The sequence below is a fragment of the Terrapene carolina genome, unplaced genomic scaffold (genome assembly GCF_002925995.2).
Source record: "Terrapene carolina triunguis isolate 2854851 unplaced genomic scaffold, T_m_triunguis-2.0 Scaffold180, whole genome shotgun sequence".
In the NCBI taxonomy this organism is placed as follows: domain Eukaryota; kingdom Metazoa; phylum Chordata; order Testudines; family Emydidae; genus Terrapene; species Terrapene triunguis.
In genome coordinates this window covers 4,099-22,094 of record NW_020664531.1, presented here as the reverse complement: position 1 = coordinate 22,094, position 17,996 = coordinate 4,099, and the positions used below count along the sequence as shown (strand labels likewise).

Sequence of the window (17,996 nt, the reverse complement as noted above, 5' to 3'; positions counted from 1 at the left end):
CTTCAGAAAATCCCACTCAGTCTCCATGAATACAGCCACTTCATCACTCTTTGCACAGGGACAGCATGTGCCTCCACTCCAAGTGTTGCCAGCTGCACCAGTTAATACCGAATGAAGGATTCAGGCCATGTCCCTGTCCACTCCTCTGGGGTATCAAGGCTATACTCATAGTCCTTGTGATCCCTAATGCTACACATCTCCTGTGCAGGAGCGTGCAGTCACTGTTCTTTGGATCTCTTTCCCCCTCACCTTTGGCATAGGATTCAACACAGATTAGTCCAAAACTATTTTCCAGTTTATATTTAATTTGGATCCATTTATTTGTTTTGGGTTTTTTTTACCATTTTTCTGAAATGGAACTAATTGGCCCAATAGGGAACACGGGTAAATCAGGCCTTTTGTGTTTAGTGCCCGTTTCAGGTGTACTTTAAAAGCAGCTGGCAATGGTGAAATGCATTAAGTTCTCACTGGTGCCTATTGAATCCATTCAAGCAGGTGCAGCTGACTTCAGAGTATTTCTTCCAGGTGATGGGCAAATCTGCCTCTAATTTACATTACCACTGACATTTTTCAATCACACACATCCGTTTTTGATTGCATGCTGCAACTATAGCACCTCACGCAATGTTCTCTCTCTATTTTCATAACTACAAGACTTCGATCAGTCTAATAGCAATTTTCAAAAACAACCAATTATATTTTTCAATGCTGGGTGATGCCTATGTTCAATAATGATTTTTTAAAATACAATAAAAAATGCCTTAAAATACAATATGTACAGAAAGTATTAATCTAACATTCATTTTTGTAGAAAATTAGGCCTTTGGCATTAATAAATTTAGGATTGTCATGGAACAAGAACAATCCGTTAAATCACAATTTTAACCACGTTGACCTATGGGCCAGATATTTTTTATAAGGCTTATGGAGTGCTTCTGAGCCAGACTTCCCCATGATGCTTTCGAAGTCATGTCAAGAAAAATGCTAGCCTGCTAGAAATGATTGGGTCAAGAATCGTTAACTAGGGAATAAGTATTTTGGTATTGTACTAAACAAATAGCAGGCGCTTAAGTTAGCAAAAATCTGATGTACAAAACAAATAAACAGATTCAAATACACTGGAAATGTATGGGTAAAATATGTGTCTGTGAAAAAGAGAAAATAAGTGAAGATGAAACTGTATGCAGTCCTATAATTGTACCAAACTGTAAGTTAACCTTAGAACAAAATGAGACTATAGAGCAAGCTGTTTGACTCAGGCTGAAAAGGGGGTTACATATAAATTTTCTGGGTATGTATTTTTTCTATTGAGCACTAACAGTAGTTAAAATACATTTGATCAAGTTGACTGATTTAAGGTCTATTACATTTAAAAAAATAAAACCCTGATTGGTAACAAACAAGAAGCTAGGGTGTTTTTGTTGTTGTTTTGTTTTTTTAATGTACTGTTGATTTGAGATATCATCAAGTGTATTTCCAGTTTCTAAGAAAATGTTATAAACAAAGGGGTAAAAAAGAATAGAGCAGTCTAGAGAATGGGAGATACTCAGCTACCTACCTCTCCTTGCCAGATAGGGTTCACGGTATTACATGTGATCTTGGATCTCTTCTCCTGTCCATGGTGAGGAAGCGCTGGGAAGATGCTGTGCTTTCCAGGCTGAATGGAAATCTTCAGGTATGGGTCTGGGTTGAAGAACATTCCTTTCTTCAGACCCAAAGCCTGGAAATCTGCAAAAAGGTGAATATTCTGATTAGCAATCACATTCCAATTAGTGCACTGGAAAGCCAGCAGAACTACACGGGGAACTAATGACAAATTAAAAAGTAAAGGAGGAACATGAAAAATTCTACTACATTATTTCTACATTACTTGTATTGTAACATAAAACCAAACCATAACAAATAATTTCAATAACACCTAGGATTTATAAAGTACTTTAAAACTGAAGTACAAGCACTAATCCTCCCATCTATGGAGCAAGTAAAAATTAGTTTGTAATTAAGGCACAAGAATGGGAGTCAAAATAAGAGTTCTAATTCCCTTCTTTGCCAAAGACTTTGTGTGATTAAGGGCAAGTCACTTAAATTCTTTGGGTGAAATCCTGACCCCACTGAAACAAAACTCAATTGACTTCAATGAGGCCAAAATGTCACCTTTTGAGAATTCATTTTCCTTTTGTAAAAGGTTCCCAATAAATTCTCTCTCAAAGTGTTCTGTGCATATTTATTTACATTTTTAAAAGAACTATCCTTAGTCAAGATCACATTCCTTTTGGGTGTGCTTTCTGCAGAGAGAGAGTTGAGTAATTGATGATTGGCAAGTTTCTGCTGAAAACACCTCAGTTTCATCCTTTAGAATTTGCGGAAACTGAATTTTAGATTTGCACATGGAAATACTCACACTTAAAGCGCTTGTGTATTCATCTAACTTGGGAACAGAACTAATACCATGTGAATTATCTAACGAATCACAACCAAGTTTAATTTCAAACACTCACGATCAACTGATTGAGGAAAAAAAATTCTGAATTTGACTAATGAACAAATTCAGGAAAATCATGATCTGCTCAAAGATACTCCACAGGCAAAAGGAGAAGCTAAATTTGTCAAGGTTCACTTAATTCTATTTGATACATTCAGTTAAGCTGCAGTAGGTGAAATGCACAATATTCTTTATATGAAGTATTCCTTGTAAATATTTTTGATGCTCTCTTGCATGGATAAGCTGGAACTCATTTGAATCCTGTATGTTAGAATATAATGCTTTATTTTTTTTACAATAAAAGCATCATTGTTCAACATTAATTTTATTGCAATATTTTATTATGCAATGTTTTTTATTTTTGTATAGTATATTATACAGTCCAAATTTTCAAACACAAAATTTGGTTCCTAAATCTAACGTTCATCTAAATATGGCTTCAGGCACCCACATTTGGTCAACTGGGCTTGGAAGTTTTGGCTGTATGATACCATATGGTTTTTAAAATATTGCTGCTTAATGGGAGCTTTTTCCCCCACTTTAAATAAGTCTGCTTCTTTGTACTGGTGGAGCTTCTTCTAAGCAAACCTAGGAAAGTACCTGCCTACCATTTCAAAGCTTAGAGCAGGATTTTTAGCTACACAACTCCCAGGGGCTTTACTGTGAGTCATGCAGATGGAACCCCCAAGTGCTTCTTTTCAAATTTACCCATAAGATCCTGAAGAAGGCCACATAGCCCATTATTGCTTGTCTTTTTGAAGCCCATGAAATACCTGTAGATTGTTTTGTATCTCATTAGTTCAGGACTCCTTAGCAGCTAGTGCCTGTACCCGTTGAATCTCTTTTTTCCAGATGCATTTCTAGCTTCCTTTGGAACGTGAAACCACTTGCTTGTAATGACTTCAGTGTGTGATTCTTTATTTCAACTGCTATTTGTATAGAGTTTCATCCCCTTTCATTTAAAACTCTATTTCATATTGAAACAAAGGCAATAAATAGCAGTTTTGCTTCTTTCTGTCACTGTCTTAAAGAGATGTAAAATGTTAGGGAAGATAAATTCAACCAATTTTGGAGACTCTTTCTAAATATTTTTTAAGTGTCATTTCTCTTTGAGGGTTGTTTAAAAGTCATAATCTGACACCTGTTCATTATCACACAGTTTTAATACTTTAACAGAAACCTGATGAGACAGCTGAGCCAATAGGTTAGATGAGACCAATTAAAACCCATTAACAATGGTACAATTGGGTCAATAAGAGGATATGCTGGATGGATTGGAACTCCTAATGGAATGCTTTGCAAATGAACACAAAGCGTATGTCAGAGTACAGCTGTGTCAAAGAGTAGGGGCTAAGGATCAGAAACTCTACAGAGCTAGGCAAAAATATTTTGCTTCACTAGACAGTTTATGATAAAACCCAATAAAAGATAGTCCCAAGTGAAAGAATAAATAATTTTGTTGTGGTTGTTTTTAAGGACATAATTGCCATTGTGGGTCAGACCAATGGTCCATCTAGCCCAGTATCCTGTGTCAGATAGTGGCCATGGAGCTTCAGGGGGTTACAGAACAGGGCAATTTTGGAGAGATCTACCCATCTTCCCCCTCCCACTTCTGACAGTCAGAGGTTTAGGGCTGCCCTGAGCATGGAGTTGCATCCCTGACCATCTTGACTAATAGCCATTGATGGACCTATCCTCCATGAACTTATCTAGTTCTTTTTTGAACCCAGTTATACTTTTGGCCTTCACAACATCCTATAGTAATGAGTTCCACAGGTTAATTGTGTGAAGAAGTACTTTATCTTGTTTGTATTAAACCTGCTGCCTGGTTTTACCACATCCATTTGATTATCTTCATTCCACCAAGTTTTCGTGATGCCTATTATATTAATATTCCCATTTAATACCAGGCACTCTATCTAGTTCATCCTTCTTAGTATTTAGACTTCTAGCATTTGTATATAGCGCTTGTGCATTTTGTCAATATTTATTGCTTGCCTTCATGTGTTATATTTAAATGTGACTATTTTGTTGGACTGTTCCTCACTAGCGCCTGTCTGTACTTTACCAACTTCTTTCCTTTTCCCTTTAACAGGATATAGAGTTCCCCCTTTAATAAATGTATCCCTAAGGGATGTCTCTGCCTGAACTGTGTGCTCCTGTGCACCTGGGATACTCAGCTCATCAGGCAGGTATTTTAATAATCCCATTCTCACATCTGTCAAATACTCTTAATCAAATTCAAAACAGCTTAAGAGAAAGAAGACTCCGCTAGAAAGTACTTCTGTGAGAGTGTGTGCTGTCATGCTCTTAGTAGCACCATTACACAAATAAAATGTTTTGGTTCAGACTGTAAACCTTATGTTGTACAAAGGTTTAAAAAATGGGAAGCTTGTATAGACTGCCCCTCCTGAGTGTGAGGTTCTTATGTACAAAACACCTTTCAAATGAAGTCTGGCTCCCAATTCTGTTGAAGTCCATTATGATCAACTGGTTTTGCAGTGAATACTGCACTGTCAGCAGTACATTCCAGGAAAGCCCAAACCATGATTGAAAAAGGGATGCTGAGGACAGGGCCGGAGCAGAACAACAGAATGAGGCTAGTAATGTAAGACACAGGATGAGAAAGTATGAGAAAAGCCTCTGAGAACTGATTTTGTTTTCTCTGATGTCTCCTCAAAAGACTCAAACAGAAATATTTATTGCTGTATATGTTTCTACATTTTTCCCTTAGAGAAAAGATTGCCCGTGTTGTTATCCAATGATATGGGTTATTGACAGATAGGAATGAAAATATCTAGCACTTGATATTACAGTTACCTGCTCATTGTTCTTTATGAGCAGGTAACTATAATGACCCTCCCGTCTAATTCTATTACCTGGAATAAACTATGGAGACCATAGTACTCAGTATTTAAAAAAACAAATCAGCTTTCATTAATAATCTTCCAGATACTTGTCCAAGTTCCAAGTGGAACAATTCAGCCAGGCACTATATGGGATAGTTTGTTTCTCAATGTCATGTATTGGGGAAAGTTGCATGACATGGCACTTCAACATGGAAAAAAAAATCTTTTTTTAAAAGCCCTTTGTTCAGCAGTGATAATTCTGAAGTTTTAGTGCACATAAGTTAGTTCTGTGGCACACATATTGAGGCCAGCTTTCAGTGGAAGATTAAAATGGCCGCAGCTTTTATCGGCTTGTCATCAGCCTATGGCACTGTCTGGCACAAGGGCCTAGAGCTGAAGCTATCCAACCTGCTTCAATCCGGCCAGACATTTCAACTCACTAGGTCAATGCCTTCAAAGAAGAAAGTTCCGTGTCCATCTAGTAAATCAGGTTTGTAAAAAGTGGAGGTTGCACAATGGCCTTCCACAAGGATCAGTACTTGCACCATCCCTTTTTAACTTATACATAAGCTCATTTATACTGATGATCTGTCACTAACGACACAGGCCGCAACATCCAGCAAAACTGAAGACACCCTTAATGCTGATCAGAAGAAGATGGAAAACTATTTTCGGTACTGGCAACTCAAACCCAATCCATCAAAAATGGTGTTGTCAGCTTTCCATCTCAGCAATTCTGAAGCTAAGAGGATGCTGAACATAAACTTCTATGGCAAGGCAATTGCCCACAATCCTAACCCCGGCAACCTAGAAGTCACTCTTCATTGCAACCTTTGTTTTATGGACACAATAAAGAGTGGACACACTCTTTATTGTGTCCATAAAACAAAGAGTCACAATAATATCTTCCAAAAGCAAGCAGGTTCTAGCTGGGGTTGCGCTGCTCGAATACTATGAATGGCAACAGTGGCTTTAGTTTATTCCACAGCCAAGTACTGCACAGCTTTCTAGGGAAGAAACTTATACACAGACCTCATCGCTATCCTGCTAAATGCAGCTATCAGACTTGTAACTGGCATCCTGAAATCCACTTTGCTGCCTTGGCTTCCAGTCCTCAAAAACATCCCTCCTCCAACCATACAGTTAGAGGTGGCTATGATGTGCGAGTACAAGAAAGCTCTCGCTAACCAAAAGCTCCTGCTCCATGACAAGCTTGTTCACCTGTCTCACACTTGCCTTATGTCCCGCACCATTCTGGGCAGCCGGAGAAGCAAGTCTGTCATCCAACTTCAACCGAGAAGACACCTGGCAGATGCAGTGGGCAGACCCTGGCATTTACCAAGCATATCATAGATGATCTCATCATTGAACCACCTGGTTTCCTACTCTGCATAAGATAGTGAACAACCAACTGTATTAGGGCATTACATGGAAGATGTGTGCACTTGATGCGCAAATGGATAGCAAGGATTCAATACAGTGCAAATACAAAGACCTCCAAACCATTGAGCTCATTGCGAATCAGTACCCAATCTTTACATTCCCAGGATGTATAGCAAAGTTGCACTCTGCATCGCCTGAAGCCCTGTAATGGATTTCAGACCTTTCTATCGACTTGTAAATGTTGCTATTTCCACATGAAAAAAGAAGTTGTTCTGTGGTACTCCATGCTTCCCTGAGTCAGCATTAAACAGGGAGAGCTTATAAACCTTTAACAGAAGGGAAGAGGCGCTTGTGTCAATGTTGGGAAGTTGCAATAGTCAGAGGGTCTGTTTACATGGCACTAGTAGCCCCAACATTCTATGCAAAGGTCACAGAGGGGTTGTAGGCCTGGGATTGGGTTCGGTGAACAACTGCACCTTGTCTTTGTGTGTGTGATGCTATTTCTCTCTCTGCTGTGGAAGTAGCGACTATTAGGTTAACTATATTTTAACTCTCACCAAATACAGGGCCTAGTTCTTCCTCTGGTATGCCAGTTTTATAGTGGTGTAACTGCACTAAAATTCATGGCTTCAAACCACCACAAAAGCAGTGGAATGGAATGGAGAATCAGTCCTACAATTTTGAAGAGTTCTTTTTCCTTACTATTATATGAACCCTGCACTAGGTTAATGGAAGCATGGAGGAATGATACAGTGAATACAACTAAGTCTGTGAGAGAAGCAGTGGCTGACACAAGATAGAATGAAGGCACCTTAATAATTTGAGGACCAGACCCTACCTTTGATCTGACAGCACATCAATCTGAGCACTTTTTTGCTTCTTATATAAGACTTATGTAACATGTATGATGGGCAGAAAACATTGTTTCCCTGATCCTCTCTATTTATAGTCCTGAGCAGTCTTCATGGCTGTGTCAGGGCCTGATCCTGCAATCCTCACTCATGTAAGTGCTTAATGATGGGAGCCATATCACAACCTTGATAAATAGATACTCCTTATGCATGTAGTCCATGACTTCCATATGATATTCATGTAAATAAGCGTTGCACAATCAGCTGCTTAAGGGACAGATATTCCAACATTATTATCACATCTCCCCACAAAGTTCTTACAGTCATCAAAAAATACAATAGGGAAGATCTGCAGAAAATTATCTGGGCACTGGTAGATACCTGACAGATTCCTATTTTATTTGCAATGGGACATGCAATATTTGTGAGAAGTGTAATTTTCCTATAAAAGGCACAGGAAACAATCCAAAAACTCAGGCAAGTTCCTACTAGTGTGTTAGCACTTGGTGGTCCTTTCTATCATATCTATAGAAGCATAGTATCCGAATCCATTATGCTTTCCCAAATGGAAATATTTCCCTCTAATCAGAATGGTTCTGAAAATATTCTCACTGAATATTTATTAAGTGATGGTTTAGGAATAATTGGGTCTAATCCTTTGGTTAAATCAATGAATTACAGAAGGCTTAGATTATACCGCAGTACAGTGCAGTTTTATAATGCATTTGGCAGTTACAGGCCTAACTTCAGTATCAGGCAAATTGGTTGAAACTATAATAAAGAACAGAATTATGAGACACATAGATGAACACGATTTGTTGAGAAAGAGTAAACACTGGTTTTCCAAAGGGAAATCGTACCCCATCAATCTATCAGAATTCTTTCAGGGGGTCAACAAACATGTGGACAAAGGTGATTCAGTGCATACAGTGTACTTGGACTTTCAGAAAGCTTTTGATAAGGTCCTTAATCAAAGGCTATTAAGCAAAGTAAGCAGTTATGGGATAAGAGGGAAGGTCCTCTCATGGATCAGTAACTGGTTGAAAGATAGGAAACAAAGGGTAGGAATAAATGGCCAGTTTTCAGAAAGAAGAGAGGTAAATAGTGGTGTCCCCCAGGGATCTGTACTGGGACCGGTGCTGTTCAACATATTCATCAATGATCTGGAAAAAGAGGTAAACAGTGAGGTGGCAAAATATACAGGTGATAAAAACTACTCAAGATTGTTAAGTCCAAAGCTGACTGGGAAGAGTCACTAAACTTGGTGACTGGGCAACAAAATGGCAGACAAAATTCAATGTTGATGAATGTAAAGTAGTGCACACTGGAAAATATAATTCCAACTATACATACAAAGTAATGGGTTCTAAATTAGCTGTTACCACTCAAGAAAGAGATGTTGAAGTAATTGTAGATAGTTCTCTGAAAATATCTGCTCAATCTGAAGCAGCAGTAAAACAAGCAAACAAAATGCTAGGAACCATTAGGAAAGGGATAATGTCACTATATAAATCCATGGTACGCCCAACTTTGAATACTATGTGCAGTTCTGGTTACCCCATCTCAAAAGAGATATTTAGAACTGGAAAAGGTACAGAAAAGGGCAACAAAAATGATTAAGGGTAAGGAACAGCTTCCATACTAGTAAAAATTTAAAAAAAAATTGTGACTTTTCAGCTTGGAAAAGAGACCACTAAGAGGGGATATGACAGCAGTCAATAAAATCGGGAATGGTGTGGAGAAAGTAAATAAGGAAGTGTTATTTACTTCTTCACATAACACAAGACCCAGGGGTCATCCAATAAAATTAATAGGCAGCAGGTTTAAAACAAACAAAAGGATGTACTTCACACAACACACAGTTAACCTGTGGAATTCGTTGCCGGGGATGTTGTGAAGGCCAAAACTATAACAGGGTTCAAAAAAGAATGAGATAAATTCGTGGAGGATAGGCCCATCAATGGCTATTAGCCAAGATGGTCAGGGATGCAACCCCATGCTCTGGTTGTCCCTAGCCTCTGACTGCCAGAAGCTAGGAGTAGACAGCAGATGATGAGTCACTCAATGATTGTCTGTTCTGTTCAATCCCTCTGAAACACCTGGCATTGGCCACTGTTGGAAGACAGGAGACTGAGCTAGATGGACCATTGGTCTGACCCAGTATGGCCATTCTTATGTTCTTATGCATTTGTTGGGAGTCTGGAGAAATGAAGTTAACAATAACTCATCTATGCTTTTTTTAAAAAAAATTATTCAACCCATTAGAAGTTACATTAATATACCATATGCCAGTTTATGGTTATTCATAAATCATACTTTTCTATAAAAGACATTATGCACATCAATCAATTTGAAAATATCAGGCCAAGACTTGGGAAAATGACAGGGGGAAGCAGGAGGGAATCCAGGTAGAGAGGGAGAACAAACAGAGTCTTTCAATTCTATATACTTTCATTTACAATTGGAAATTATAAACGAGTTAACACCACTTCAAAGATGCTGCACAAACATGGCCAGGTCAATGGAACAGTATGTACTATAATTCAACCTATAATTCATTAAAGCTCTCCTTAGGGACTACATTTCTCCACCCCTTGGAGTCATTCTCTCTCAGGAAATTACAAAGCTATTTGTGGAAAAGAAAATTCCAGCTCTGAGGAAGATTGCTGAGCCAGGCAATGGGAATTGGCATGGCCCAGAACTGCCATGACTCTTTAAAGGGATCACCCTAGTAGTTAAACAAACAATTCTGGAGAATGCATGATCCCAAAGCATGGATGAAGCTGCTAATAGTTCATCAGAGATTAAACACATGCAGGAAAAGCAGGTAAGTAAAAGGAGAAGAAGGAATCAGTAAGATACTGTGGGGAGAGGAGAGGGTAGCAAAGGTGAAAAGCTTAGGTAGTCAGGCAGGGGGGAATGGTAATAGGGGAGAAAGGGAAATCATGCTCTTCTCACCTCTGGATACTTTTTTTTTAAATTAATGGAAAAAATTCATAATCAATTGAATTCTTAATTGACAGTGATAACTTTTGCCCATTGGGTACTGTGACAAAGTTCCTCCTCTATCTTGGTGGGTCCTGCGCTTATTGGCGGATTTTCTTGCCTCAGAGATTCACCATGTGGGTTGGGGAACAGCCCAGAGACCTTCCCCTCTGGAAGAACCCACAGTCCAGGTCAATTGGGAGGTTTGGGGGGAACCCGGGCCCGCCCTCTACTCCGGGTTCCAGCCCAGGGCCCTGCGGACTGCAGCTGTCTATAGTGCCTCCTGTAACAGCTGCATGACAGCTACAACTCCCTGGGCTACTTCCCCATGGCCTCCTCCAAACACCTTCCTTATTCCCACCACAGGACCTTCCTCCTGGTGTCTGATAACGCTTGTGCTCCTCAGTCCTCCAGCAGCACACCCTCTCACTCTCAGCTCCTTGCGCCTCTTGCTCCCAGCTCCTCACACTCACATCACAAACTGAAGTGAGCTCCTTTTAAAACCCAGGTGCCCGGATTAGCCTGCCTTAATTGATTCTAGCAGCTTCTTCTTAATTGGCTCCAGGTGTCCTAATTAGCCTGCCTGCCTTAACTGGTTCTAGCAGGTTCCTGATTACTCTAGTGCAGCCCCTTCTCTGGTCACTCAGGGAACAGAAAACTACTCATCCAGTGACCAGTATATTTGCCCTCTACCAGACTCCTGTACCCCACTGGTCTGGGTCTGTCACAGTACATAATATGATATCCTGTGTAGGCAATAACAGAATCAACTTGCTGTCACCATGGTCATTTGTCAGTCCATGAGACCATAGTTTGGAATTCTAATCCTTAACACCACCATTTTTAACTTGAAAAACATATTTGAGCCCTGACTCTGCTTTTTAACGATTCAAAAGCCTCTGTGAGGGTCTTGCCTCTCAGCTGAGCAAACACAGAACATTTGTAAAAGTTTAGCAGATTTGCTGTGGCTTGACTACATAGAGACTTCGCGTGTAGCAAGCCAGAGTGTAAATCTACAGCACGCAAGCTTGCTACGCACTTAGGGTATGTCTACATATCAGTTATCCATGCTGGGAAGTGCCCTTCTAAACAGACATGCAGTAGAGCTACTGGCGCTAGCACACTAAAATATGACAGTGTGGCAGCGGCAGCATGGGTGGCAACTTGGGATAGCTGCCCGAGTATAATCCCACCCAACCCCCTCGGTACATACTCAGGCGACTAGCCTGAACCACTGCTCGTGCTGCTGTGGCCACACTGCTATTTTTAACACTCTAGCTTGAGCAGAATTAGTGTGCATTTTCCTAATCCCATGCTACTGTGGCACACTCTAACTCGCCGTGTGGACCCTGCCACCATACACTAAAAGTTCTGCAGTGCACTTTGATCTATTGGGATTGTAATGCCAACAGACCTGGGACCTCTGGAGCTTAGTGCATAAGCCTCTACTGCATGAGCTAAAAGCCATTTGGTTGTTAGCTAAGGCTGTAGAGCAGATTCATTAACCTCTTTCTCTAAGTGGTCTCGGTGCCACTAGATGGGACAGAACACAACACCCAGGAGGTGTGTGGGTTACACTATTTCAAACAGCAGTAGACCAAACCACACTAGGAAATGTTTAGTGCGCAGTCTCAGGGTCCACCTGGCTAGTTAGTGTGCAATAAGCCTGTGTGCTGTACATTCACACCTCAACTTGCCATACATTAGCTTGCTGTATAGACAAACTCTGAGTGCAGGTATGAGGTTCTTGAACTCAGCATAGTAAGGAAAAGGTTCAGTGGTGCAGCTGTATTGTTGATGTCAAGAGAGCAAATATTAAGGCATTAGGAAATCTTATGAGGAAGGTAAAGTGACAGAAAGTATTAAAATCCAAGAGTGCAGAATAAGGCAAAGGAATCCTAAAAGATCCTATATATAAGGGCCAACGGGGTATGCAAGAACTACTGGGTCAGGCTCTATGGCCTGTGTTATGCAGGAGGTCAGACTAAATTGTTATAATGGTCCCATCTGGCCTCAAAATCTATAAATCTATGAACAGACTCCAGTTCCTCTTAAAAAACAAAAATCCATGAAATAAGAATTGGCCAGAGTGGCTGCACAAGGAGGCATTTAAAGACCTGAGATTTTAAAAAGTAGAAAAGTGGAGAGGTAAGCAAACAAGAATCCAGTGATAGCAGGCGTGAAGGAAAAAAATAAAGAAAAAAAAAAAAAAAAGGGGGGGGGAGGGGTAAATGAATTCATGATAGCCAAGGGCACTAAGGAGAATTAGAAGAGCTTTTTATTTATATAGGGGAAGAGGCAGAAGTAGTATTAATGAAAATGCAGGTCTATTAATAAATGAAATGAGAATAAATTAATTGTTCAGAAATGGCTGCAAGACAGAACTTTTTAATTGTCTTCAGTGAGAAAAAAATACAAGAGAAAGTGGAACAATTAGTCTGAATATTCTAACAGTGAGGCTGATTAACCACTGGAACAAACTACCATCTCTGGAGGTCTTCAAATCAAGACTGAGTGGCTTTCTGGAAAACATGTTTTAGTAAAATACAAGTTATTGGGCTCAGCACAGGGTACCTGAGTGAAATCCTCTGGACTCTGTTATACAGAAGTCTAGATGATTTAACAATCCCTTCTGGCCTCACAGTCTATGAATCTTGGGCTGTGCCTTGGAAGCACAAACCTGTTTTGGAGGTGATGGAAAGTCACTTCCATCCCAGCAGAAACTCTGGAAAGGTAATAGACTCCTGAGCAGTAAACAGCTTGCGTTTATAAAGAATACATCCTAACAGCTTAGTTTGATTGGGGGTGGGAGGGGTGTGTGAGTGTGTTACAAAATTAGTGAATAAATGAAATATAGTAAATATAGGCTGAGATTTTTCATAGGTGCCTAAGGGATTTGGATACCTAATTCCCACTAAAATTGGTCACCCAAATCTCATACAAAGACTGTTCAGAAAATCTCAAACTGTAGTATACGTGGATTTTGGTTAAGCATTTGATTACATAAGAACTTAGTAATGGCCATACTGGGTCAGACCAATGGTCCATCTAGTTTACTATACTGTTTTATGACAGTGGCCAGTGTCAGATGCTTCAGAGAGAATGAACAGAACAGAGAAAATAACAAGTGATCCATCCCCTGTTGTCCACTCCCAGCTTCTGGCAGTCAGAGGTTGAGGGACACCCAGAGCATGGGGTTGCATCCCTGAGTATCTTGGGTAATAGCCATTGATGCACCTAGCCTCCATAAACTTATCTAATTCTTTTTTTAACTCAGTTACACTTTTGGCCTTCACAACAACTGCTGACAATGAGTTCCACAGGCTGAGTGTGCACTGTGTCAAGAAGTACTTCCTTTTCTTTGTTTAAACCTGCTGCCTATTAATTTAATTGGGTGACCGCTGGTTCTTGTGTTATATGAAGGGGTAAATAACACTTATTTGTTCACTTTCTCCACACCATTCATGGTTCTATACACCTCTATCATATCCCCCATTAAATGTCTCTTTTTAAAAATGAATAGTCCCAGTCTTATTAATCTCTCCTCTTATGGAAGCTGTTCCATAACCCTCATCATTTTTGTTGCCCTTTTCTGAAACTTTTCCAATTCTAATATATTTTGTTTGAGCTGGGGAGACCAGAGCAGCACACAGTATTCAAGATGTGGGTGTACTATGGATTTATATAGTGGAATTATGATATTTTATACCTTATTAATCTATCCCTTTCATAATGGTTTCTAACACTGTTAGCTTTTTTGACTGCTGCTGTACACTGAATGGATGTGTTCAGAGAACTATCCACAATGACTCCAAGATCTCTTTCTTGAGTGGTAACAGCTAGTTTAGACCCCACCATTTTGTAGGTATAGTTGGGATTATGATTTCCAGTGTGTGCATTACTTTGCTCTGATCAACACTGAATTTCAATTGCCATTTTGTTGCCCAGTCACCCAGTTTTGTGAGATCCCTTTGTAACTCTTTGCAGTCAGCTTTGGACTTAACTATCTTGTGTAATTTTGTATCATCTGCCAATTTTGCCGCTTCTGGCTAAAATTTTCATAAGTGCCCTAAGTGTTTTAGGAGTCTAAACAATTTTTATTGATTTTCAATGAATTGTGCTGATTTATACCGTCTGAGTATCTGGTCCTTAATCTCTGTAAAATGGGGGTAATAATACTTCTCTACCTCACAAGGCGGTTATGAGGATAAATTCATTAATGTTTGTGAGATGCTAAATATTATGGTCATTGGTGCCATAGAAAACCCTGTAAACAGTGTATAAGTATCAAAGTGTGCAAAGATTAAAGCTTGAGAAAAATTATTGAACATGATGCACAGACTTATAACTAGGAGTGATAGGCTGAAATTAAGAAAGGAAAAATAGAGGTGGAATCTCACACAAACCTCGTGACAGTAAAATCTATCCATCAACCAGCAGAATAGGCCAAAGTGCCTTCAGCAAATATGTTATGCAGTCACTGGACCATGAACTGCCTTCTAATGAAGTGGCTGTTTCATTATGAGAACCTGAGTGCATGTCGTCTTTCTGCATCCAACATGACAAAGAACTCAGACACTTACAGCTGTCTATAATCTGAAGTGTGACATTCCTCTCAGAGAGGTGGAAAAGTCATGTTTATTTTATTTTGAAAGCTAATTACAGAGTTGCGTTGGAGTTTTAAAATAGATTATATTAAGTCTAATTAAATAGGCCCCTAATATTTCTTTTAAATTTTTAAAACATTCAATAATTATACTAATATAATCACATAAAAGATTAAAAAGCCACAAAAGCCATAACTGTTGGTGTTATTGTTGAATGGTTAAGGCTTGAGGTAACCTCTCATAGGACCAAATTTTGATCCCCTAAATAAGTGAATACTGAGAAAAATTCCCACTGAAGTAACTCAAATTCCCATTTCTTTCTGATCTCAAATAGTTAGTGGTTGGCTAATGTCCTGAAACATGAGAGTTTGTATCTGTTATAAGTGTTTATCCTATCTGGGAACATTTGGTCAGGCTAACTTCCGCTGAACTCAATGATTATTATTCAGTTTTTATTCAGTACTTTCTCAGGCAAACTCTCACTGACTTAAATGAAAGTTAGCCTGAGTAAATGTTCATGGATTGGATAAACATTTAAAAATCTACCCAGATAGGATACAAAATAAGGGACATATAAACCACAAACTACATGGGATTAGGAAGAATCTTTCCCTGTGGGAAGGTAGTCCATAATTGTCCACTATAGGGTTTCTCTGAAGCATCTAGTACTATCTACTGCAGCAGGCAGGATACGTTGGGCTAGATGGGCTGATCCAGTATGGCAGTTTCTGGGATTTGGCTCCAGGATGTTAGTTTTATGGTATTTTTTTTTATTTATCTACTTACATTACTTAATTCCTCTAAAATGTAGAGTCCTGTTTTGTTTTCTTTATAGTTTTACTTAGACTGCAAGCTTTTTGGGGCAGGGGCTGTCTTTTTGTTCTGGATTTGTACAGCACCTAGCACAATGGGGTACTGGTCCATGACTGGGATTCTTAGACACTACCACAACACTCTACTAATAATAATTTTTAAACAGGAATGATAGTCAAGATGAAGGCGTACTAATATCTAAGGGCAAATTTAGAAAAGTAGAAGCCACTGTGAGCTCAAAGGACAAGCATGCACAAGCTCCTGTTTACGCACATCTGTGGGCCCGATTCAGAGAAGCGCTGAAACATGTGCTTAAAGTTAAGGATGTGCTGAAGTCCCATTGACTTCAACAGACTTTAAGGATAAGCATAAAGTTAATCACGTGGGTACGTGCTATCATGAAAAGGGATGCTTTCCTGAACTGGGGCCTGTATAGGCAGTTGCCACAATTATGCATGTAAGTTTAAGTAACTGCAAGTACAAATGGATAGCTGGACACCTTACTGCCCTTTTGCACATGAAATTAATAATACTTCACTCTTATTTAGCATTTTTTATCTGTAGCTCTCAATCAGCTTTACAAAGGAGGTCAGTATTATTACCCCCACTTTACAGACGTAAAATTGCTTTCAATTACAGGTACACCTGTATGCATGTTTTCCAGGTGAACCTGTGCCTCTCTTCTTTAAACCTTTGGCCCTCAAAGTTTCAAAGCTAAGTCTAAACGGTCTATTGGGGTTGTTTCATGGTTTAAAAATCTCCAGTCCTACCCTCTGGTCTCATAGCTTTATGCATTCAAGCAAAGACATACCTGAGAGTGAAAAACTGATCAGTCTCCGACTTCCTTGACCCTGGACCGGATCTTCACTGGTGATGCTTTTAAAAATCTGCTGGAAGAAGGAAAATGGTGAGATAGCTGTCTCCAATGATTCTTGAACTGAAAACTGACTTAATAACTGTTATTCCTGCTGTCGTCATCAACTGAGAATCAATTACATGCCTTCATTAGGAAACTATCGGTCAAAAAAATTTTACCAGTAAAGTACGAAACCAGCCACAAGGGAGCTCCTTTTCACGGAAATGAAAACTATGGAAGAAATTACTGTAATCTTATATGTGTTTTGTGTTAATAAAAAGAGTACTTCCTCAGTGGAATATCTGTAAACAGTAATTGCTTATTAAACAAAAAATGAATGCAGCTCATAAGGATGGTTATGTTGCCCCTCATTTTAATAGCAAATTCTGAGCTCAACAAAATGAAATGTAAATCTCTGTAGTTCAGTTATTCTAGTGACTCTCCAGCTGACTGCCAGGAACCTGTATTTACATTTACGGGTTACATAAAACATGATTATTAATCCCATGAAAAAAGTAGCAATTATGAAATATTGCGGTGACAAATGTACAGGGGAAGTCTGAAGAAGCAAGAGCTACATTATATGATCATTTGAGCTTGTTTAATAGACAGAATCTTTAAAAAGTGGGCCCTGTTGGGCTTGACTTTTGGCCAGGATCAGCATGTTTCTTGCACACCGCTGATTTGAATGTGGGAATAACTCTCTCCTTCTCAACCCCATCTATACATTTTACACAATTGTGGGTTTTTCTTCAAGAACCTGAACTGTTCCTGTTTTAATTTTAAAAGATTGTATTTGCTTGAAGTGTGTCAGTGGCAAGTGAGAAGGGAACTGCTCTGTTGCTGACTTTATGCTCAGGGCACAACAGAGTAGTTTGCCAGCTGGTGCTAAAAACTGGGACATTGTCACAGCAAAGAAAATAAATCCTTTACCATCTCTTTCTGGATCAAGCTATGGAAAGCACAGGAGGAAGATATGTGCATGGGGAATCAATCTGCTGACTGGAGGTCTTTAAATATGAGCTGAAAAAACTGGGAGACGTGGGCCCACTGACAGACAAGTAGAGCAGATGGTGGAGTTGAGCTGCTAGCAGGATGGCCCACTGGAAGTGGAGCTGCTAGCAGGTTGGGCCACCGGGCCACTTCTCCTTTGATCTTCAGAATGGTATC

General features: G+C 39.5%; 1 protein-coding gene across 1 annotated transcript in view; it reads right to left on the bottom strand.

Moving 5' to 3' along the window:
• The window catches only part of LOC112113135 (E3 ubiquitin-protein ligase HECW1-like), a gene marked incomplete at its 5' end in the record, with an annotated part of 150,531 nt that extends 133,674 nt beyond the window's left edge, over positions 1 to 16,857 (bottom strand). The window contains 2 exons of the mRNA XM_026654074.1: positions 1,559 to 1,728; positions 16,782 to 16,857. Of these exons, the coding sequence (XP_026509859.1) occupies positions 1,559 to 1,728; positions 16,782 to 16,857 (246 nt within the window). The remainder of the gene's footprint in view (positions 1 to 1,558; positions 1,729 to 16,781) is intronic.
• Positions 16,858 to 17,996: the final 1,139 nt, after the last annotated feature.